This window comes from Gossypium arboreum, chromosome 2 (genome assembly GCF_025698485.1).
Source record: "Gossypium arboreum isolate Shixiya-1 chromosome 2, ASM2569848v2, whole genome shotgun sequence".
Lineage (NCBI taxonomy): Eukaryota > Viridiplantae > Streptophyta > Magnoliopsida > Malvales > Malvaceae > Gossypium > Gossypium arboreum.
In genome coordinates this window covers 64,836,746-64,862,212 of record NC_069071.1, presented here as the reverse complement: position 1 = coordinate 64,862,212, position 25,467 = coordinate 64,836,746, and the positions used below count along the sequence as shown (strand labels likewise).

Here is a 25,467-nt window from a genome sequence, read left to right as displayed (position 1 = left end):
GTAACACCCCTAACTCGTGACCGACGCCGGTGTCGGACACGAGGGGTTAACGAGACAAATCCTCTTAAAGTACCGACCAATTTGGCATTTCTGGACAGGCTGGAAAACTGCGTCACCGTCGCCTTAAAAATCATATCTCGAGTTTCAAAACTTGGAAACTGGTTTCGTAAATTTTCCCTGAATTTAGACTCATATACCCATCCATGGATTTATTTTTAGAATTTTTGGTTGGGCCAATTGGTACAGTTTATTAGTTAAAGTCACCCATGTTACAGGGATCGACTGCTCTGACATCCGCGCGTTACAACTTGAATATCTTTCTGTACAGGGCTTTAATACTGGTTCCGTTTGTTTCTAATGAAACTAGACTCAAAATGGAATCTGTAAATATAAGGCATGACTCCTAATTCTTTCTGGATAATTTATGGTAAATTTTCAAAGTCGCGACAGGGGACCCAGAAACCGTTCTGGCCCTGTCTCACGAGAACTTTAATATTTCCCAGTATACTGCTCATATGGTCGTTTCGTTTCGTCCATATAAAAATAGATTCATCAAGGTTCAGTTCCATAATTTACTCACTATTTAATTCTACTTCTACTATTTTTAGTGATTTTTCAATCTCATCTCACTGCTGCTGTCCACAACAGTTACTGCAGTAGACTATGCCAATTTCATGAATTTTTCCTTGGCCTTAATCATCCATCATACATGACACAAATTATGGCCACCTTAACAAAATTTGAGTTTCTAAGACTCGTGGCTATAGGTTCTAGCATCCCACTCGACGACCACATAGGTCATTTTCACATGGCTTAAAGTTTACAACCCACAATTCGACAAAATATAATAGCCTATACATGCCAAATGTTCTTCAACAACAAAAACAATACCACAAGATTTCAGCCGGTGTGATGACTTCAACGATGGTTCCGAGCACGCAACAATACGAGTCCAAGAGACCTAAAATGGGTGACAAGAAAACACCGAGTGAGTTTACAACTCAGTAAGTCATAAGCATTCGTCAATCCAATCGATAAAGTTACTACTACATGTACAACAAATGAGGCTAGGTACTCGTCCATATCGAATCTATACCATAATACCTCGGACCTTTCGGTCCAATCTCGCACTAATTCATACATCCACATTTCATATTCTACACAACAAGATAATCAAGCATTTTTACACATTAACTCATTTTCCAGCACAACCATACAATTTCAATCATCACATAGATTTAAGGCTTACCAAATTCAACCCCAAGCATGAACGTATTCTCTATTCGTCATGAGCTCGAGGTACTTACCCGATCCGCTGTCCATACCCAATTCGATGGAGACACACCCTCCATATATATAGAGTACGCACACACAGTGCTTATTACTTGATTTCGCACACTTAGTGCCACGTAATTTAAGCCCGCACACACAAGTGCCATACCCTCCGAGCTCGCACACCCAAAGGCCGTATTTTTTCAGCTTGCACACTTAGTGCCGTATATTTCCAGCACGCACACTTAGTGCCGATCTCGTCACCGCACACACGTATTGCCCAAGACACTTAGTGCCGAAAGCAAACTTTCTACACATTTCACTATTTCTTTTACATTCAACAAATGTCATCACTCCATACACATACATTTTCATTTATATATATATATCATCCCATTAAACACAATTGCATAAATTTTACAATCATTTAAGCAATATCAAATACGTGCTTAATGACTTACCTCGTGTTGGGTAAAATAGTTCCAAGTCGGCTACTCGATGACCTTCGTCTTTCCCTTGCTTGATTCTCCTTCTTTAACTCCTTGAGCTTAATCAATAAATCACTAGTTTAACCATCTTGCTAAACATTCATAATTCAACTACACATGCATATGTATGCTTGTATATTCGGCAACCATTCTTACTAATCGCCCATTTGGTCGATTATACACCTAACCGAATATGCACCAAAAACTTGATTCAACATTACCTACATACTCACTTTAATGGCGAATATATATATATATATATGTACAATGTCAACTAACATCTTTTAATCACCTAATTTCATCTCATGAACATTTAATCAAATTTTCCCAATCTAGCATATATTTTCACATCCATTTGTAACATCATGTACAAACACATATACACATATATCAAAACACAAATTTTACCTATCATGCAACAAGCATAAATCGCACTTATGAGCATGCCATGGCGAATACATCCCACACCATCCCCTTTCAATTTTTGGTCATGGTTAAACAAAGAAAACTCCATGTCTTACTCAAGAATGCTAAAAGAAATTTCAAGAGTAGTCAATCCATCATTACATGTATCATCAACAAGCTTCACATTTAGCATGCAATGGCTTTAACACAATATCAACCTTGGCCAAATACCATTTCCATGGCATAACAAGGATTTGAACCATGGGCTAACATGAACATCAAGTTAGCAACTAAAACATGCATGAATCTCATGACACAACCTCAAACATACCTTAATCTTGACACAAGTATGACCAAATCTCCTTCTAGTTCTCTTCTAAACCAAGCATGAAGCAAAAATCCTTCCTTTTTCCCTTAGTATTTTCAGCCAAGATTTGAGAATGGATGAACAAATTTTTTTCCTTTCTTTTCCTCTACTCACGGCAACAAAGGGGGGCATCCATGCTCATTTTTTTTCATTTCTTTATTTTTTCTACATAATCTACTAACTAAACATGTTGGAAACATGTTCCCTGCCCATATTCTTGTCATGGCCGCCACTCACCTTAGGAAGTGGGTTATTTGACATGCAAGGACAACTATTTTCCCACATGTATTAATAGGCCACCTTACAATTGCCTAGCACATTTCTAAATTTTCTCACATAAGTCCTATTTGATAAAAATTCACTTACAATTAACAAAATCCAAACATGAAATTTTCACACATGCATATATACATATAATGAGCATCAATTATGATGGTTAATTATTATTATGACTCGGTTTGGTGGTCCCAAACCACTTTCCGACTAGGGTCGATTTAGGGATGTCACAACTCTCCCCACTTAGAAATTTTCGTCCCCAAAATCTTACCGATAAATAGGCTCGGTATCGCTCTTTCATAGAGTCCTCAAGTTCCCAAGTGGCTTCTTCCATTCCGTGTTTATGCCACAACACCTTCACTAACGGGATTTTCCTATTAACAACTCTTTTACTTCACGCCTCATAATGCGAACCGGTTCCTCTTCATAGCTCAAATTAGGTGAATCTCAATCTCGATGGAGCAATTACGCGCGATGGATCGACCTATATCGTCAAGCATCGAGACATGAAAAACATTGTGAATCCTTTCGAGCTCGGGGCAAAATTAATCGATATGCGATCGCCCAACTCGTTCGGATACTTCATATGGCCCGATAAACCTCGGACTCAATTTGCCCTTACGACCAAATCTAAGCACCTTCTTCCAAGGTGAAACTTTGAGAAAGACCTTGTCTCCAACCCGATATTCAATATCTTTTCTTTTCAAATCCGCATACGACTTTTGGCGATCCGGCGCCTTTCAAACTTTCACGAATTACTCGAACTTTTGCTCGGCATCCTTAACCAAATCAACCTCAAGAATTTACCTTCACTAAGTTCACCGAGAATAATGGGTACGGCATTTACGATCGTATAAAGCCTCGTAAGGCGCCATCTTGATACTTGATTGAAAGCTATTGTTGTAAGCGAATTCAATCAAAGGCGATACCGCTCCCATGAACCACTAAACTCAAGGATGCAACATCTCAACATATCCTCGAGTATTTGAATTATCCGTTCGGATTGACCATCGGTTTGGGGGTGAAAAGCAAAGCTAAAATGCGCTTTGGTACCCAAAGCCTCTTGCAACTTCTTCCAAAACCGCGACGTAAATCTTGGGTCTCTATCCGACACGATAGAAATAGGTACCCCATGCAATCGAACAATTTGGGAGACGATAATTCGCCAACTTATCGAGCGAATAATCCGTATGACAGGATAAAATGAGCAGACTTGGTCATCTATCAACAATGACCCAAACCGAGTCTTTCTTATTCGAGTCAATGGTAACCCGCACACAAAGTCCATTGTTACTCGATCCCATTTCCATTCGGTATCATAATCGATCAAGTAATCCCGATGGCACTTGATGTTCCGCTTTCACTTGTTGACATATCGACACCTTGAAACAAATTCGAAATGTCTCGTTTCATACCGGCCACCAAAATTGGCGTTTGTGTCATTGTACATTTTAGTACTACCCGTGGATTGACATTCGACTACAATGGGCTTCATTTAGAATTATCGAAATAAGTTCTCAATTCTTTGGAACACACAGACGACTTCGAACCTCAAACAATCGTCATCATCAATTTGAAACTCGATTCCTTGTTCGAACACACTCAAATTTCGCTTTGCAAGCAACTCATCGTCGACTTTCTCGAGCTTCACGAATTTGACGTATCAATAATGGTTTGGCTTTCAATTCAGCTACTAACACATTGTCGGGTAGGATAGACAAGTGTACATTCATCGTCATAAAGCAAACAAAGGATTTCCGCTTAAGGCATCCGCAACCACATTAGCCCTTCCCGGGTGATAATCAATGACGAGCTCATAATCTTTTAACAACTCGAGCCATCGCCTTTGTCGCAGATTTAAGTCTCTTTGGGTCATCAAATATTTGAGACTTTTGTGATCCGAATACATGGCACTTCTCACCAAATAAGTAATGTCGCCATATCTTTAAGGCGAATACGATGGCGACCAATTCGAGATCATGGGTCGGATAATTTTTCTCATGTGGCTTTAATTGCCTCGACGATAGGCCACAACTCGCCTTTCTTGCATCAATACGCAACCCAATCCAAGTAGGGATGCGTCACTATAAATGACAAACTCTTTGCCCGATTCGGGTTGCACTAGAATTGGGGCTTCACCAAATAAGCTTTCAGTTGATCGAAACTTTTCGACATTTCTCCGTCCATTCGAACTTAACATCCTTTTGGAGTAGCCATCATTGGCGTGGCTATCGTCGAGAAACCTTTACAAATCGTCGGTAATAACCGCAAGCCCCAAAAGCTCCTAACTTCGTAACATTCCTTGGTGGTTTCCAATCGACTATGGCTGAATTTTGTTCGGTCCACCGACACCGTCACGGACACCACGTGCCCCAAAAGCTAACCTCTTTCAACCAAAATTCACATTTATTGAACTTTATGTATAATCGCTTATCTCGTAAGATTTGCAACACTAGCCTCGTGTGTTCAAAGATGTTCGGTTTCATCTCCGAGTAGACCAAAATGTCGCCGATAAATACAACTACGAACCGATCCAAGTATGGCCTGAAAATTCTATTCATTAAATCCATAAACACCGAGGGCATTAGTGAGCCCAAACGGCATCACCAAGAATTCGTAGTGACCGTACCTCGCTCTAAAAGCGCTTTGGGTATGTCCGATTCTCGGACCTCAACCGATAGTACCCGACCTCAAATCTATCTTTGAAAACACCGAGGCTCCCTTTAATTGATCAAACAAATCGTCAATTCGTGGCAATGGATATTTATTCTTTATCGTCACTTTATTGAGTTGACGATAGTCGATGCACAACCTCATGGTTCCGTCCTTCTTCTTCACAAACAATACAGTGCACCCATGGAGAAAAACTCGGTTCGAGCGAAACCTCTATCCGTCAATTCTTGCAATTGAACCTTCAATTCCTTTAATTCGTTAATGCCATACGATACGGGCTATTGAAATTGGCGTAGTACCGGTACAACTTCGATGTCGAATTCCACTTCTCGAACCGGTGGCAATCCCAGTAACTCCTCGTGAAAAACATCTGAATACTCACAAACCACGGTACCGACTCGAGTTTCCTTTCCGCCTCTTTACTTCCAAACACATACGCAAGGTATGTTTCACACCCTTTTTCACATATCTCCGAGCGGTCATAGAAGATATTATCACGGGCGCTCCTTTTAAATCAAGAGACTCGACTCGGACTACCTCATTATTTGCACTCCTCAAATCAATGGTTTTCCTTTGCGTACCACCACCGTGCATCATGTACAATCACCAATCCATACCAAGAATAACATCAAATTCATGAAATGGTAGAAGCATCGATCGGTAGGAAAACAGATTCTCGAATTATTAGGGGCATCTCTTGCACACTTTATCAACAAGCACGTATTGACCCAAAGGGTTTGACACTCGAATTACGAACTCAAGAGACTCAACAGTAGAGTCTTCTCGGATGCTAAGGTTTCACATACATATGAGTGAGTAGAGCCGGGTCAATCAATGCAATCACAATAGTATCAAAGAGAGTAAAAGTACCAAAGATAACGTCAGGGAGGATGCCTCCTCTCGCTGGATGGCATATGCTCTAGCAAGAGCACGGGTCTCGGATCGGACGGCCAGATTAGAGGCTCCTCTCGATTACCACCCCTACCTCCAGAGATTCTCGGGGCCTACCTCCACCGTCGTTCCACTAGGTCTTGCACCTTGCGTCTTATTCCTCTCATCTAGCTCCGTGCAATCTCTAATGAAGTGGTCCTTCGAACCGCATCCATAACAGCCCTATTAATGACTTACCCCAACATTCACCTAGGTGTCGTCTTCCACATTGGGGGCATTCAGTCTCTCTTGACGATTATTGCCCACACTAGCTACTGAAGTAGCTCGGAGTCCGTCAATGGTCGGGCTCTAATGGAAATTCCATCATCGTCCTCGACTTCATGGTGTCCTCCTGAACCTCTTTACAGCCGAGAACGGAGCTTTACTCGTCGATCTTTTACGGTAATCTCTTGCTTCAAATTCAGCCTTCTTCTTCTCCTTCCCAAGTTCTTCCGCCTTGTAGGCTCGTTCGACTAGTGTCACGAACTCCTTTATCTCCAAAATTCCCACTAGTAACTTTAACTCTTCATTCAATCCTTCTTCAAATCTTTTGCACATCGCAACCTCATCAGCCACACACTCCCGAGCATACCGACTAAGTCTTACGAACTCATGTTCAGATTCGAGATCTGATCATCCGCCTTGCTTGAGTTCCAAAAATTCCTTACGCTTCGATCGATGAACTGTTGACTAATGTATTTCTTTCAAATTGGATTGAAAGAAATCCCAAGTAACTCGTTCATTTGGGACTATGGAAATTAAAGTCCTCCACCAATAGTAAGTCGAGTCTCGCAACAAGGATATAGCACACTTAAGACATTCATCGGTGTGCATGACAGTTCATCTAACACTCTAATGGTGTTATCGAGCGAACTCGGCCTTTTCGGCATCATCAAGAACTATGGCCTTGAACTCCTCGCCCCACGCTTCCTAATCAAGTCCACGGTGGTTTACTCAGCCTCACGGATCAAGAATCGGAGGCATTGCGGGCTCTTGGGGTGGAGTATTTAAATTCGGGAATGGTTGGACAGCCGGGTTGGTTCGGGCATATTGCGACCCACTCATTCATCATGGTGAAGAAGGCTTGTTTCGCCCTTCATTTTGATTATTCGCGGATGATCGAGGCTCAACGGGCGGTGTCCCTTGCGCAGAGCAGCCGCTACACTTTCAACGTCATCCGCCAAGGGTCTCTCTACCCGGGTTCCATTGCTAATCAAAACAAAAATTCCAACCGTCAAGTCATCACATTATTAAGTGCTAACAATTTGGCATGTATAGCTAGACTCACACGCTATGGTAGTCCTAGAACCGACTAAACCATAGCTCGATACCAATAAAATTGTAACACCCTAACTCGTGACCGACGCCGTGTCGGACACGAGGGTTAACGAGACAAATCCTCTTAAAGTACCGACCAATTTGGCATTTCTGGACAGGCTGGAAAACTGCGTCACCGTCGCCTTAAAATCATATCTCGAGTTTCAAAACTCGGAAACTGGTTTCGTAAATTTTCCTGAATTTAGACTCATATACCCATCCATGGATTTATTTTTAGAATTTTGGTTGGGCCAATTGGTACAGTTTATTAGTTAAAGTCACCCATGTTACAGGGATCGACTGCTCTGACATCCGCGCGTTACAACTTGAATATCTTTCTGTACAGGGCTTTAATACTGGTTCCGTTTGTTTCTAATGAAACTAGACTCAAAATGGAATCTGTAAATATAAGGCATGACTCCTAATTCTTTCTGGATAATTTATGGTAAATTTTCAAAGTCGCGACAGGGGACCCAGAAACCGTTCTGGCCCTGTCTCACGAGAACTTTAATATTTCCCAATATACTGCTCATATGGTCGTTTCGTTTCGTCCATATAAAAATAGATTCATCAAGGTTCAGTTCCATAATTTACTCACTATTTAATTCTACTTCTACTATTTTTAGTGATTTTTCAATCTCATCTCACTGCTGCTGTCCACAACAGTTACTGCAGTAGACTATGCCAATTTCATGAATTTTTCCTTGGCCTTAATCATCCATCATACATGACACAAATTATGGCCACCTTAACAAAATTTGAGTTTCTAAGACTCGTGGCTATAGGTTCTAGCATCCCACTCGACGACCACATAGGCCATTTTCACATGGCTTAAAGTTTACAACCCACAATTCGACAAAATATAATAGCCTATACATGCCAAATGTTCTTCAACAACAAAAACAATACCACAAGATTTCAGCCAAGGTGTGATGACTTCAACGATGGTTCCGAGCACGCAACAATACGAGTCCAAGAGACCTAAAATGGGTGACAAGAAAACACCGAGTGAGTTTACAACTCAGTAAGTCATAAGCATTCGTCAATCCACCGATAAAGTTACTACTACATGTACAACAAATGAGGCTAGGTACTCGTCCATATCGAATCTATACCATAATACCTCGGACCTTTCGGTCCAATCTCGCACCAATTCATACATCCACATTTCATATTCTACACAACAAGATAATCAAGCATTTTTACACATTAACTCATTTTCCAGCACAACCATACAATTTCAATCATCACATAGATTTAAGGCTTACCAAATTCAACCCCAAGCATGAACGTATTCTCTATTCGTCATGAGCTCGAGGTACTTACCCGATCCGCTGTCCATACCCAATTCGATGGAGACACACCTCCATATATATAGAGTACGCACACACAGTGCTTATTACTTGATTTCGCACACTTAGTGCCACGTAATTTAAGCCCACACACAGTGCCATACCCTCCGAGCTCGCACACCCAAGGTCAGTATTTTTTCAGCTTGCACACTTAGTGCCATATATTTCCAGCACGCACACTTAGTGCCGATCTCAATCACCGTACACACGTATTGCCCGCACACTTAGTGCCGACAGCAAACTTTCTACACATTTCACTATTTCTTTTACATTCAACAAATGTCATCACTCCATACACATACATTTTCATTTATATATATATATCATCCCATTAAACACAATTGCATAAATTTTACAATCATTTAAGCAATATCAAATACGTGCTTAATGACTTACCTCGTGTTGGGTAAAATAGTTCCAAGTCGGCTACTCGATGACCTTCGCCTTTCCCTTGCTTGATTCTCCTTCTTTAACTCCTTGAGCTTAATCAATAAATCACTAGTTTAACCATCTTGCTAAACATTCATAATTCAACTACACATGAATATGTATGCTTGTATATTCGGCAACCATTCTTACTAATCGCCCATTTGGTCGATTATACACCTAACCGAATATGCACCAAAAACTTGATTCAACATTACCTACATACTCACTTTAATGGCCGAATATATATATATATATATGTACAATGTCAACTAACATCTTTTAATCACCTAATTTCATCTCATGAACATTTAATCAAATTTTCCCAATCTAGCATATATTTTCACATCCATTTGTAACATCATGTACAAACACATATACACATATATCAAAACACAAATTTTTACCTATCATGCAACAAGCATAAATCGCACTTATGAGCATGCCATGGCCGAATACATCCCACACCATCCCCCTTTCAATTTTTGGTCATGGTTAAACAAAGAAAACTCCATGTCTTACTCAAGAATGCTAAAAGAAATTTCAAGAGTAGTCAATCCATCATTACATGTATCATCAACAAGCTTCACATTTAGCATGCAATGGCTTTAACACAATATCAACCTTGGCCAAATACCATTTCCATGGCATAACAAGGATTTGAACCATGGGCTAACATGAACATCAAGTTAGCAACTAAAACATGCATGAATCTCATGACACAACCTCAAACATACCTTAATCTTGACACAAGTATGACCAAATCTCCTTCTAGTTCTCTTCTAAACCAAGCATGAAGCAAAATCCTTCCTTTTTCCCTTAGTATTTTCAGCCAAGATTTGAGAATGGATGAACAAATTTTTTTCCTTTCTTTTCCTCTACTCACGGCAACAAAGGGGGCATCCATGCTCATTTTTTTTCATTTCTTTATTTTTTCTACATAATCTACTAACTAAACATGTTGGAAACATGTTCCCTTGCCCATATTCTTGTCATGGCTGCCACTCACCTTAGGAAGTGGGTTATTTGACATGCAAGGACAACTATTTTCCCACATGTATTAATAGGCCACCTTACAATTGCCTAGCACATTTCTAAATTTTCTCACATAAGTCCTATTTGATAAAAATTCACTTACTATTAACAAAATCCAAACACGAAATTTTTACACATGCATATATACATATAATGAGCATCAATTATGATGGTTAATTATTATTATGACTCGGTTTGGTGGTCCCGAAACCACTTTCCGACTAGGGTCGATTTAGGGATGTCACATTACTTGCCGTTGGCAGAATTTGCATACAATAATAATTACCAGGCGAGCATTCGAATGGCACCGTATGAAGCACTGTATGGACAAAGGTGTCGTACACCTAGTTGTTGGACCGAACTAGGAGAGCGACAAGTTCTTAGACCAGAGTTGGTAGCTGATACTGAGGATAAGTTCAGAATAATTAGGGACCGGTTAAAAGAAGCATCTGATAGGCAAAAGTCGTATGCAGATTTGAAGCGTAAGGAGATTGAGTACTCAGTAGGTGATATTGTCTTCTTAAAGGTTTCTCCTTAGAAGAAGATATCAAGGTTCGGTAAGAAGGGCAAGTTGTGTCTGCGGTTTATTGGGCCTTATCGGGTTTTGAAGCGAGTAGGCCCAGTGGCTTATCAGTTGGAATTGCCTCTAGAGTTAGACAGGATTCACGATGTTTTTCACGTCTCCATGTTAAGGCGTTATCGTGCTAACCTCGCTCATGTCCTCGCCGATTCAGAAATTGAAGTTCGACCGATTTGACCTTTGAGGAGGAGCCTGCAAATCTTGGCTCGAGATGTTAAGGTTCTCGAAGGAAATCATTCCATTAGTGAAAGTACTTTACGTAATCATGGAAGGAAGAAGCTACTTGGGAATCGAAGAGACTATGCATCAACAATACCTCAACTAGTTAGATCGTAAATTTCGAGGACGAAATTTCTTTAAGAAGGGTAGAGTTGTAACGCCCCAATTTTCGGGAATTCTGTGAATGTTGGCATAGGTTTAATTATGTTAGTGGGCCTCTAGAAGGCCCAAGCTTAAGATAGAACCCGGCAACTTTAGTTAATTTTTGTTCCATAAGAAAAAGGGGGTGAAAAGAACAAAGTTTTGTCCATCTTTGTTCATCATAGCCTAAAGTTAGAGAAGAGAAAGGAGAGGAGAAAGCTCTTGAATGTTCGGTCACTTGGGGAAGAAAATTGAAGGTAAGTTTTTGGTACCTTGCTTCTATTTTGAGGTTCATGAGTTCTTCTTGATTCTACCTTAACTCTTGAAGCATATTTTGGTTTTTAGTTGTGTTGTGAGCATTTAGTCATGAATTAAAATGAAGGAAATGGTTGTTGTTTCATGTTATTTTGATGAAAATGGAAGATAGGTGAAGTTGAGCCAAACAAATGAGCATGCATGTGCCTTAGATGCTAAGGGAAAAATCGCTAACATGTTGTGCTTTAAAATGATGAAATGGAGATTATACTTAAGTAAAATCATAGATATGTGATGATTGATTGGTGATATACATGTTTAAATAACAAGCATGCAAGTTAGGTGTGAAAGAGTGATTTGGTAATAAATCTGCTTGGGACAAAGAAGATAACGTGACTTTGGAAAATCACCATAAATTGTGGGAGATGAGTTAGAAGCTGCATAAATTATGTAATTAAATCTTAATGAGTCTAGTTTCAAATGGAATAAACAAGACCATATTTTGAATTCTGTACAATGAGAAATTTGATTCGTAATAAAGAGTGGTCGATTAGTCAAACAAAGGAAACATGGGAAACTTTGAGAAAATCTGGTATTGATTGGCTAAACCAAAATTCTGAAAATTTTATGGATAGAAGATATGAGTCTATTTTCAAGGAAAATTAACGGCACTTGATTTGGAGTTTCTTAGCTCTAGTTATAAATGATTTAGTGACTGCTGCTCGTGAAGACAAATTGCGGTGAAATTATGATTATGTGGTAAACATTGACAAAAATTTGTTAATGAGTTGCTTATTGTTTTCTTATAAACTTACTATGAACTGTAGGTGTGGTTGACCGAATATTGTAAGGGGTTAATACGTAGTTTGTATTTGAATAGTTAGATTAACGTGTTAGTAATCCAATTGTAGGCGCTTCGTGTGTGGATCTCACAAGATATCGTCGCAAATGTGTGTAACTAACACCCTCTTTCTTAGTCTAGATCGGCAAAAGTCGAAAAGCCAAAATGCCAAAACCGTATTTTGTAGATTTATGAAAAGTGCGAATGCTCGTGAGGTAAATCGATTAATGTTTTTGGTAAGCTACAATGTTTGGACCGCAAAGTGCATGATTTACGTGCCCTCGATATTTTTGGGCTTAATGAGCCAAAATCGAATGATGGGCCAACGGGCCCAATTCGGTAAGAACCCTCGGTAGTGATTCATTAGTACGTGAAAGGTAGGAATATGCATGAAAAACCCTAAAATAGATAAATTATGAAATACCTTTAAAAGTGGAAAATTTATAGTTTTACCCCTAGGAGATAAATTACCAAATACCTCTAGGTTAAATTGACCTAAATGCATGTTTGATTGTTGCTATTTATCGCATGCCATGTTGTTATTATCGATGCATGGACCGGATATTGACGAGGAAGTACTGAAAGTGGCTTGTCCACGATCTTGGAGGCTTTGCCTCAATTCTATGATATCTCGAGTAGCAAGGTCTGCAATCGTGATGACTCTAAAGTGACCCTAGTCGGAAGCGGTTTCGGGACCGCTAAACCGAAGTCACCAAATTATTTGAACATGATATTTATGGTCTAAAATATGTGATTATGAATGTGTGAAAGTTTTAGGCTTCGATTTAGTAAATTGCATGCGAATTTAGTCAAAAGGACTTATGTGAGAAAATTTAGAAATGTGCTAGGCAAATGTAAAGTGGCCTAATAATGCATGTTGTAGAAATGGTGGGTTTGCATGTCAAATTGCCCAATATTTGAGCTAATGGCCGGCCATGCTATGAGTGGAAACATGTCACAAACATGTTATGTAGTGATGTATGTTAGGAACAATAAAATAATGAGTATGGGTAATAAAGAAATGGAAAAGGAAAAAAAATGTGTGGTTGCCCCCCTCCATTGCCGTGAGTGTAAGAGAGAAAACAAGAAAAAAGTGTCCATCTTTCTTCATAGCTCTTGGCCAATGTTCTAACGAAGAGAAAAAACAAGTTGTGTTCTTTGGTTTTCTTGACCGAAAATTCAAAAGAAAGAAGGGAGGAAATGTTGAAGAGATTCGCCATGCTTGTAGCTAGGTGAAGGTAAGTTTGATGTTGTGCCATGAGATTCATGCATGTTTTTTTGTTAGCTTAAGTTCTAACTAGCCCATGGTTCAAATCTTTACTATGTCATGGAGATGATATTCGCTAAGGTGGATTTGTGTTGATGTTATTTGCATGCTAAAAGTGAAGCTTGTAATGATGCATGTGATTGTGGATTGATAACTCTTGAATCTCCTTTTTAGCATCCTTGAGTGAGACATTAAGTTCCTTGTTCAACCATGACCAAAATTGAAATGGTAAGGTGTTGTGATGCATTCGGCCATGGTAGGAAATAGAAGAGAAATAAGGTTGTTGTTAGATGAAGTAGAGTCTAACAAATGAGTTCGTATGTGCATTAGTTGCTAGATGGAGAAGAATCGGCTAGCAAGTTGTGTGCTAAGGCCGAATATAATTTTGTATATTATGGGTAATGCATGTGTTGAATTAATGGAAAGGGAGAGGATGCTTTAATAGTGTATATATATGTATTAGCCAAGTTTTGAACTTGAAACAAATGGTGTTTAGTCAATACAAGTGACCATACTTGTAGAATGTATTAAGTGTTGCAATCGGCCTTAGCATAGATGTGTATGTTCGGCCACATGAATGAGTACATGAGTTGATGGGTATGTTCGGCCATAGGTAGCCTATTGATGGCTTTAGCTTGACTTAGAAAATTCGCTAAGGGAAATATTAGCTAGTATGTTAAATTCGATTCGTGATTTCGTACATATGTGACTCTAATGTCTAATGTATATATGGGCTAAGTACCTTGAGCTTCTCTTTGATGTTCGAATGAATTGTATTAAATTGCTTGATGTGATTAAAATGTGTATGATCATTGTGTATTTGAGCTAAAAGGTGGCCATATGACCTATCAAACTCCTTGTCATATTCGACCATAAGCTAGCAAAATGAGACTTTAATAAGTTAAATTTGTTTGAATTAGCTCAAGAGCTTAGGGACCACAGTTGGATAAGGGAAAGGAAAAAGTGATCGAATAGTCATTGAAGCCGTTCGACAACATCCGAGGTAAGTTTTGAGTAATGGAATTTGGATTATGATTTGATTAGATCATGTTTTAAGCAAAATCAAAATCATGCTCTTTGTGTGTGGCTATTGAGCCGAAATTGCAAGTGTGATAAGTGTCTTGTGTTTGAGTTTTGCTAATGAAAATGAAATACGAATGTGTCATGATTTATTGATAATTGTGCTTGGTTATTCAATGATGTCCGGCTAAGTCCCAAGGCTTTGTGCTAAGTGACTATATCCGAACTAAGATCCGAAGGCATTCGTATGCGAGTTACTAAATCCGGACTAAGATCCGAAGGCATTTGTGCGAAGTTACTAAATCCGGGTTAAGTCCCAAGGCATCTGTAATGCGAGTTACTATAACCGGCTATGTCCCAAAGGCATTTGAACGAGTAGCTATATTCGATTAAACTCAAAGGTACGTGATTCGGGAATGAATGAATTTGCTGTAAAATTTCAGTTAATACGCTTGTGAAATCCCAACAATGAGGTATGTTTCAGTATGTGCTTTGAATTAGTTGAGCCCTTACAAATAAGTATTCGCCAGTTGATAAATGAGCTACCGGCCTTTGGCTAAGTCGATCTTTGTGTATGAATATAAGGGTTGGTAATGTGAAGTAAGTATGATGTTGAGAATTTGTGCATATGAAATTATCTGTTTAGCTACATGAATGCTATACTTTGGTTGTGTTTAAATTCACGGCTCAAACTTACTAAGCATTAAATGCTTACTCTTTTTCTTTGATTTTCTGCTTTATAGATTTTGGTTCTTCAGCTATCGGACTCGGATTTTGAAGTCGAAGTCGCCCACACTATCAAAGCTCCTTTTGGTATATTTTTGGTTGAACTTTGAAATGGCATGTATAGGACTACCCTTTTGTTGTAGGTCATGTACCTTTCGGTTTTGTGTAAATTTGGATAGCCATGCGAAAATGGCTTAAGTATACTTTGGGCATGGTATTATAATCATTGTATGTTGTTCATTAAGAGGTATGGAAATGTTTGGAAACGATTAGCCATTGGGATGGTTAATCATGATCATATTTTGTGCTATTTATGTTTAAGGGCTAGTTGAATCATGGAAACTATGATAAAGCCTACCTTAAAGACAGATACTGACAGCTGCAGTGATGTGGATATGAAAAATCACTAAAAATAGTAGGAATGGAATTAAATAGTTAATAAATTATGTAAACGAACCTTGACGAGTCTATTTTCATAGGAGAGTAACGAAATGATCATATGAATAGTATGTTAAGAGATATTTAAGTTTTCGTGAGACAGGGCCAGAACGGTTTCTGGATTCCCTTTTCCGACTTTGGAAATTCATTATAAATTAACCAGAGATAATTAGAAGTTTTTCCATATATGTATAGATTCCTTTTCGAGTCTAGTTTCTATAGAAACAAACGGCATTAGTATTGAAGCCCTGTACAGGGAGATATCCAAATCGTAATGCAGGAAGGTCAGTGTAGTCGTACCCTGTAACAGGGGAGACTTTAAATAATAAACTGTACTAATTGGCCAGACCAAAAATTCTAGAAAAAAATTTGTAGATATATATATGAGTCTAGTTTCAGGGAAAAATCACAAAACTGATTTTCGAGTTGTGGAACTCAAGATATGATTTTTAAGGTAACAGTGATACAGTTAGCTGCCTGTCTGGAAATTTTTAAAATGAACTGTGCAAGTAAGTGGATTAAGCCCGTCAACCCCTCGTGTCCGACTCCGGCGACGGTCTCGGGTACGGGGTGTTACAGCAACTGTGGAGTGTTGGGCTGGGTGGGTTGAGCTATTCCCCACATGGAGTGTATGGCTAGTACGGGTGGAGTGTAGTGGTTGGTGGGTTGAGTAGTCTCCCCAAATGGGCTTGCATATGTTTACTGATGTTGCATGTATTTTGAAATGGGCCTATGGGCCATACATTATCTGAATAAGGGCTAAGGCCCGGTTTATTGTAATCTGAAAAAGGCTCTGGCCCAGTACCACTGTTACCTGAATGGGCTTAGGCCCAATGGGCTTGAGCTGACTTGGGCTTTGAATGGGTTTTCCTTACACACCGAGTTTCCCCAAACTCACCCCTTTTATTTTTATCCACGCAGGAAATCCCCAACCATAGTGGGCTTGGAGCTGTGAGGGAATTCGGAGTGGCCACCCGTTCTGAAAGTTTGATTTTCTTCCGTGAACTGGACATCCTTTTATTTACGTTTGAAGTTTTGGGTTTTAAATGTAATAAGGCCGCTTAATTATTTTTGATGGTTTTAATATGTATTACTAAGATAGATATTACTTATTTTAACTGTTGAAATTGGATAGCTTTAGGGCGCGTTTCAAAAAAAAAAACAACAATTGATTTCAAAATAACACGACAACAAGCAAAGCTTCCGCAATGAAAGTATTTTCCAAAATTAATCACTTTTCCTAAAAATGACTCAATCAAATCGGTTTCCTAGAAATATACATGACGTTAAGGTGTGGCAATGGCGGTGTGCATGTCTAGGATTGGATTCAAGGAGCTTGGTACTTAAGTAGTCCGATAGACTCACCTCCTCTTTTCCGGTTTCCTACCGGTGCATGCTTCCATTCACTTTAACCTATAATGAAATTATCTTTTAAAACACTAAGTAGGTTTTTCTGGATCAACAATATAAAATGTTTTGAACGCTTCGATATGGCATGTCGGATCCGGCCATAACGTCTGGGCCGGGTTTGGGATGCTACAATATCTGTATCTGGTGACTTCGTCACAATATCTGGCAGCCTCGCTGCGATTTCTGTGGTGTGTAGCGGTTGGGTGGGTCGAGTAGTCTCCCACATGGTGTAAGGCTGGTACGGGGTGTTATGGATGAATCTGGTTGGGTTTCGCATAAACATGTAATATCTGCTCGCTCGTTATGGGCCTATGGGCTTTATTCTCAATTTCGCTCGGGCTAAGGCAAACTTATTCTGTTTCTGTGGTTTGAGCTGATTTAGACTATGGTTGGGTTATTTTACACACTGAGTTTTCCCAAACTCACCCCTTATTTTTCATCCACGTAAGTAAACCCCAACCATAGTGGGCTTGGAGCTGTGAGGGAATTCGGAGTGGCCACACGTTTTGCAAATTCCTGTTTTCTTCCGGTGAATTGGACATCTTTTCTTTTATTTTTATGATTTGGGTTTTAAGTTGTAATAAGGTCGCTTAATTATTTTTTATGGTTTTGATGTGTTTTATTAAGATAGGTATTACTTATATTAACTGTTGGAATTGAATAGCTTTAGGGCGCGTTTTCAAAAAACAGTAATTGATTTCAAAATAACACAACAACAAGCAAAGCTTCCGCAATGAAGATCTTTTCCAAAATTAATCACTTTTCCTAAAAAGGACTTAATCAAATCGGTTTCCTAGAAATATACATGACGTTAAGGTGTGGCAATGGCGGTGTGCATGTCTAGGATTGGATCCGAAGGGAGCTTGGTACTTAAGCAGTCCGATGGACTCACCTCCTCTTTTCTGATTTCCTACTTGGTGCACAGCTTCCATTCACTTGGTTAGTTTAACAAAAGTCGGCTTTTAAAACACTGAAAATGGAACACGGGTTTTTGACTTCAAAGTGGCACATCGGATTCGGCCTTAACATCAGGGCCGGGTTTGGGGGTGCGACACTACATAAGCTCCCGGACCTAGCATGTACCACATAATTACATGCCTCTCAACTGGGCTACACAAGCTCCTGGACCTAGCATGTATCATGCCATCAAATGAGCTCATAAATACATAGCTATCCTAGTGACATGTCACTTGTATCCTTACCTATTCCTAAGTTCAAACGGGGTTTTAAGACTTTCGTCTCTTTGTCGGACATTCTTGAAATGTTGGCCTCATATTATATGACATTATCAAATATAAATAATAGCATGGCAACACTTGTAACATAAAAATAAAACATCAAAAAACATTAAAGCAAAAAAGTAACCAATTAACATATTATTTATCTAAATATTATTTGAACATTTAAAACGTCAATTAAAGTATTTATTTGCACGAGTACTTACCTCGATATAAAATATTCGGTATAGTGTCTGAGCCTCAAACGCTTTGTTCTTGCCTTTATCAAAATTCGGTTCTCGTCTTTCTTGATCTATAATAATAAATTTAGCTCATTAACTTCATACATTACTCAAATCGACCCTAAATTCATGCTTTGATAAAATTACCATTTTACCCCTAAACTTTCACTTATTTACAATTTAGTCCCTAGGCTCGTATGATGAAATGAAAGTGATTTCTTGGTTACCCAAGTCTAGCCAAATGCTTCTTCTACTTATAGCAGCCCATACTTTCCTCCATTTTACACTTTTCTACCCATTTTCTCAACTTTTACAAATAAGTCCTTTTTGGGGTTTCCATGCAAAATCACTTAACAAAAGTTGTTCTCCATACCTTAAACTATCATATTCTTCCATAATCCATCAAAATACATCTAACTCATGCATGGGTAATTTTCTAAAAATAAACCCTAGCATGAAATATGGGTAGAAATAAAGAGAGCAAGTTGCGAGGATGTCAAAAATACAAAGAGCATTAAAAACGGGACTAGGATTGACTTACTATCAAGCTTGAAAGTTGAAGAAACCCTAGCTATGGTACCCTTGAAGTTCCGGCATCAACATAAGGAGATGAGCTGATTTTTAGCTCTTTTCCCTTTTTAATTCATTTAATATCCAAATGACCAAAATACCCTTGTTCACTAAACATACAAAAATTTCCTTGGATGTCCATATTTGTCCAAAAATTTAAAAATTGGGAAAATTGCTCTTTAAGGCCTTCTAATTCATAATCCAAAATAATTTCACACAAATTATCCCTAAAACCCAAATTTTGCATCTTATTCAATTTAGTCCTTATTTTCTAATTGGACATTTTATTCTTAAAATTTCCTCATGCATATTCTTATATTCTAAATCTCATAATGGTCATAATCTAAATATTTTAACGTCGAATTTATGGTCTCGAAACTATTATTTCGACTAGGCCATATTTCGGAGTGTTACAATTACAATTGAGCTTCTTGGAATTAAAGTTTCATCAAGCATAAAATATTGTGAGCCATTTTTATTGGTTCTAATGGGGTTCCTAGCATATTAGGTTTAAATTCCAGGCTTTCTCATCAATGGCCTTAATGAAAGCTCCCATACAAGCTTTGTAGTAGGTGTAGTTTGATCCATCTAATATGGATGGTTGCAATATAGAGCTTTCTTAATTTGTAATATCCATGCCTATCAACCAAACACAAGACCACACCAAGTATATTCTGTGATAAGCTCTAAAACCATTTGAAAACTTCTTATTGTGCTAATCTCACATGAAATATTATTTCAACTGTTACAACAGTCCTTGAAATAATTTATAACAAGTAGAAAACTAAAATGCACCAAAGATATTTATGTAATTCGATGAACCATTTATTTATGTAGGATAGTCATAACACAAGCACAAATTACAACTCAAGCAATCTAAGTATTTTTAAAGTCACAGTCTTGCACACTATTAATGAATTCTTACAACAATCTAACCTTTTCTACTAAAGATTATAAAACAACTCTAAAAAATTGAAAAATAAGCTTTCAAATGCACCAATAAAAAGTTCATAATTGAATTGGAATGTCCTCTCTCAACTCATATGATTCATAAGAGGACAATACTTCCTTATATATACTTTGATTTTGCTAGAGTACTTCAATAAAATTATTCTCCTTAAAATCAAGATTAGGTTACTAAATGGTTATCCCAAACTCTATGATTAGTCCCCTAATCATCTCAATCAAAGAAAAAGTATGAAACCCACAAATCTTAAACTCCATATTACCTAGCTTCCTATTGCATAAAAATCCTATTCATGTTGCCACTAAAATAAAGAATAAAAAGTCAACCAACAAAGTAAAAAGTCAAAATTACCAACTTATACATTGTACTGTTGATGTTACTCATGATGTTGTTTGTAATATCACAACAATTGTACATTATAGATCTAACATAAATAATTTATAGGATTATTCAGAGTAAAACTACTTGGATCGTAGTTCCTTAATCACAATTTATATTATTGCACTAGTATATGAATGTTGTTTTGAAATGTATATCTCAACAATTAAAATGTAAGATGTTATTTTAAAAATCACGAGTTTAAAATATAAATGGAAGACATTATTATTTTCATCCATGTTTGGTAATATATAAACATAAATAATTTTAAATAAGCAAATATTAATGAGGAAGGCAATGGAGTGTAAATTGGTCTTATCCATATAACAAAATTGGAGAAGGGTGGGATAATCCGTCGCGCTAGTTAATCATTTGTTCACATGACCTATGGAATTAGCAAAAATAAATTGTAGCTTATGAAGAAAGAAAACTTAAAAGAAAAAAAAAAAGGGAGTGAAATATAGTGAAATATATACAAGTGGATTAAAATGTTAATAGGAGTAGTTTGATTTGTGTAGTCACCAACTCAACGTAGGTGACCCCTAAGCATTGTTTAACTTAAACATAGAGAAAGAGAAAGATGCGGCACCATCAACGGCAATGGACAAATATGAAAATTAAAAAAAGGGGTCCAGATGAGGAATGAATTTTAAGGGAACAAAGATCACATGGGGATTGGGAGTTTTTTTTAAGACAAGAAAGGTCACATGGGAGAGCGTGGGTTGGCCCGAGAGAAATGGGAAACCTGTTTCACGGTCCGTACGGACTTATCCATGTGCCGATTCAACCTCCAAAGTCTAATGACCAAACTAACAATTTGATAATAATCAAAAGAATTATATTTGACGGAGTATATTTCTAACATGTATATATAATTCTTCCTACCGTTATCTGTTAACCAACCGCCTCCAACAAAGCGCCGACACCTCAATTCACATTATAATTAATACTCCAAATTTTTTAATAGAATTTTGTTTATCAATATTTTAAATTTATCACATTAATTACTATTTATGAGTTTAATATAAATTTATATAAAGCGCTGGACGCAGTTGAAAATTAATTTTATATAAATTACTATTTATTTAATATACTTGAATTAATGGTCTCTTTTAATTTATCACATAAAAAAACTAAAAACAAAACAACCTCTTTACATTAATCTATCAATTCTTTGATAATATATATCATTCATTTACGGATCTGCAATTAAATTTAGAGCCGCAATATATAATTATGACAACTTGACAAGCAGCATTTTGTTAAAACGAAGAGAAAAATTTGCGAAATGAATATATATTTATGGATATCTGCGGTCTTAGGTCTAAAATTTCAGGGTAAGAATTTGGAGTTGCCATAATTCAAACTCTACAATATCAAAGGTTTTAAATGCTCAATATAACTTAAGTATTAGTATTTGAAACATTAATATTTTTATAAGTAATTGAGGTGAAATTTAATTAAAAAATAAGAATCAAATTAATAAAAGAATATAAATATTAATGATTAAATTTGATATTATACTTAAAATATATAATATGATACGACATGGATATATCATTAATTGAGAGAGCGTCGGTGATTTTAAAATGAATTGCTAATTTAATTTCATTCTTTGGAGGAAGGTATTAGAATTAAATCCAATTTCAAAATCCCACAAAAAAATGTCACTCAAATCGTCTAAAAGTTTAATCCAATAATACGTTTTCATTTTATAAAAAAATTATTAAGACTTAAATTTTAAATTATTTTGATTATCTAAAGATGATTTTATTTTAAGAGGTTATGAGTATAAACCTAATTATAACTACAATGAATCCATCCTAAGAACTATAACCAAATTAATAATCAAATATATGGAAATATAAACAGATACCTACCAAATTTAAAAATGATTGCCAGTATTATATAAATTACGTAAACATTTGTTCATTAATTTGGCTAAACCAATGTAGCCATCTTCAATGAAAATTAGTACAACTAATGTACCTTTTAACTTCAAATTTAAAGTATTGATTGTTGCCAAAACAGTTAATTGAATTCTATGGTTTTATAAGAGCGAGAGTGATTTTATAAAAAGAAAAAGAAAAGCTAAAAAGTCAGATTTAGTAGTTGACGTACCATTTTTCTAATTTAAAAAATACTAACTCTTCATTTAATATTTCTTTTCTTTTAACTTTTAAACTTACATTATTTTAAAAATAATAAAAATATTAACGATTTGTTAACTTTACTAATATAGTTTACATATGACAATCAACTGACAATCAACATATACACTAAGTTAATAATTAATTAAATTTTTAATATTAATAAAATAATTTTAAATTTTTTAAAAAATTAATTTTTAAATATTATTATTTTTCATTTATTTGAAATGATTTGATGAATTAAATAAACAACTAGTGAAATTGGAGTGTTAAATAAAACTATGAAAAAAAGAAACCCTTACGCTGATGGCCTTTATAAATATCCCTCATGTTTCTCTCAGTTTCCCAGAATTTTCCTGTCCTTTCACTTTCTCTCTAAATTCACCTACCTTCTTAAACAGAATAAAAGAAAAAAAGGATTCAAATGGCAATCCCATTGTCCCTCTTCCTACTGGTGTTTTCTTTCTTGGCTCCCTCCATTTTCTCGGCCTCTCCAGTTCAAGACCCTGAGCAAGTTGTTCGACAAGTCAATGAGTACGTACTTTTTCCATCTCCCATTGATCTTTCGTCAATGGCGATTTATTTATAAAGCTGGAGATTTAACTGTTAAAGATTATTCTTTAACTTCTCCATATTTCGTTTAATATATGCAGGAGTATAAGGAATGCTACGGCAGCTAGGAGGAAACTGGGATTTCTCTCATGTGGAACCGGGAACCCCATTGACGACTGCTGGCGGTGCGACCCTAAATGGGCAAAGAACCGTAAGAGGCTAGCCGACTGCGGCATTGGGTTCGGTAAGCGTGCCATTGGTGGCCGGAACGGAAAATTTTATGTGGTGACGGACCCCAGTGACCGTGATCCAGTGAATCCCAAACCCGGTACTCTTAGGCATGCAGTTATCCAAGATAAACCTTTGTGGATCATATTTGCTCGTGACATGGTGATCAAACTGAAGGCTGAATTGCTGATGAACTCATTCAAGACGATCGACGGCCGAGGTGTCAGCGTCCACATCGCCTATGGGCAATGCATTACTATACAGTACGCGACCAACATTATAATTCATGGGATTAACATACATGATTGCAAGAGGGGAGGGAATCTTTACGTGAGGGATTCTCCTACGCATTATGGGTGGAGGACTACATCGGACGGTGACGGGGTATCGATATTTGGGAGCAGCAACGTTTGGGTGGACCATTGCTCCTTGTCTAATTGCAATGACGGGCTTATCGATGCCATCCACGGATCCAGCGCCATCACCATTTCTAACAATTACATGACACATCATGATAAAGTCATGCTCCTAGGTCACAGTGACTCTTACACCCAAGACAAGAACATGCAAGTCACCATTGCCTTCAACCATTTTGGAGAAGGGCTTGTGCAGAGAATGCCTAGGTAAATACATATATAATACTTTATTTTTTTATCTCAATAACCAAATCCAGAATCATAAAAATGACTGTTTTTCATTTTCCACTTGTAAGCAGATGCAGGCATGGATATTTTCACGTGGTGAACAATGATTACACGCATTGGATAATGTATGCAATCGGTGGCAGTGCAAATCCGACGATCAACAGCCAGGGGAACAGATTTCTTGCACCAGATAAAATGAATAACAAAGAGGTAAAATAATTATCAACCTATCCCTTAATTTGAAGCCTTATATAAGGTCTTAAAACAAAATAAAAGAAAAATTGCAGGTGACTAAACGAGAGAATACGCCGCGGAAAAAATGGAAGAAATGGAATTGGAGGTCAAGAGGGGATTTGATGTTAAATGGAGCATTCTTCACACCTTCCGGCACCGGAGCCTTGTCGAGTTATGCGAAGGCGTCGAGCCTGAGTGCAAGACCGTCTTCGCTTGTCAGCTCAGTCACAGCAGGGGCGGGTGCACTGGTTTGCAGGAAGGGCCGACGTTGCTAGGAATATCGAGGCATGGAAGACTGAAGTAATAACCATAAGAATGAATCAATAGATTTATGTTTATGTATATTAATTGGTAAGTTATATTTATATATATTCACTCTGGATCATGTATACCAACTTCAAGCATTAATCAGCCTGTTTCTGTGAAAGCTTATCAGTTAACAGGAAGAAGAGCAGATAAAAGTGTTTGATAAATTCAATGAAATGAATCGTCACTTTTCCATTAGTAGGAAATAGAGTGTCTCTAAATTGTATTTGATATGATTTTATAAAAAATATAAATATAATTAAAGCATAGTATAAATCCACGGATTGTTAGTTTTAGGTGTTACCTGATTTTTATTTTCCCCATCAGTGAATCGAGCTTGATGCAATGAGAAAAAAGCTGTTTTTTTTTCTTAGACATAAATAATAAAATTAACTTCTAATCTTTATTCATTTTCACTTCGAAATTGAAGAAAATGTTAACTACATCGTTGAAATTATAATAACACTAATATAGCAACTTACATCATAATTTATTTATATTCTATGAAAATTTAAAATAAAAAATCATCAAATTTTAAAAT

General features: G+C 37.3%; 1 protein-coding gene across 1 annotated transcript; it reads left to right on the top strand.

The window, feature by feature from the left end:
- The first annotated feature begins 23,270 nt into the window (after positions 1-23,270).
- LOC108466606 (probable pectate lyase 5) lies at positions 23,271-25,202 on the top strand. Its single transcript, XM_017766991.2, has 4 exons — positions 23,271-23,496; positions 23,616-24,365; positions 24,458-24,596; positions 24,674-25,202. Exons 1-4 carry the CDS (start codon positions 23,387-23,389, stop codon positions 24,893-24,895), a joined length of 1,221 nt encoding a protein of 406 aa, XP_017622480.1. The 5' UTR covers positions 23,271-23,386; the 3' UTR covers positions 24,896-25,202.
- Positions 25,203-25,467: the final 265 nt, after the last annotated feature.

Bases quoted from the DNA above. Each gene is read 5' to 3' on its own strand.
- LOC108466606 (XM_017766991.2), top strand. From the start codon at position 23,387: ATGGCAATCCCATTGTCCCTCTTCCTACTGGTGTTTTCTTTCTTGGCT. The intron at 24,366-24,457 runs GTAAATACATAT...ACTTGTAAGCAG, and splicing joins CTTGTGCAGAGAATGCCTAG to ATGCAGGCATGGATATTTTC. The intron at 24,597-24,673 runs GTAAAATAATTA...GAAAAATTGCAG, and splicing joins ATAAAATGAATAACAAAGAG to GTGACTAAACGAGAGAATAC.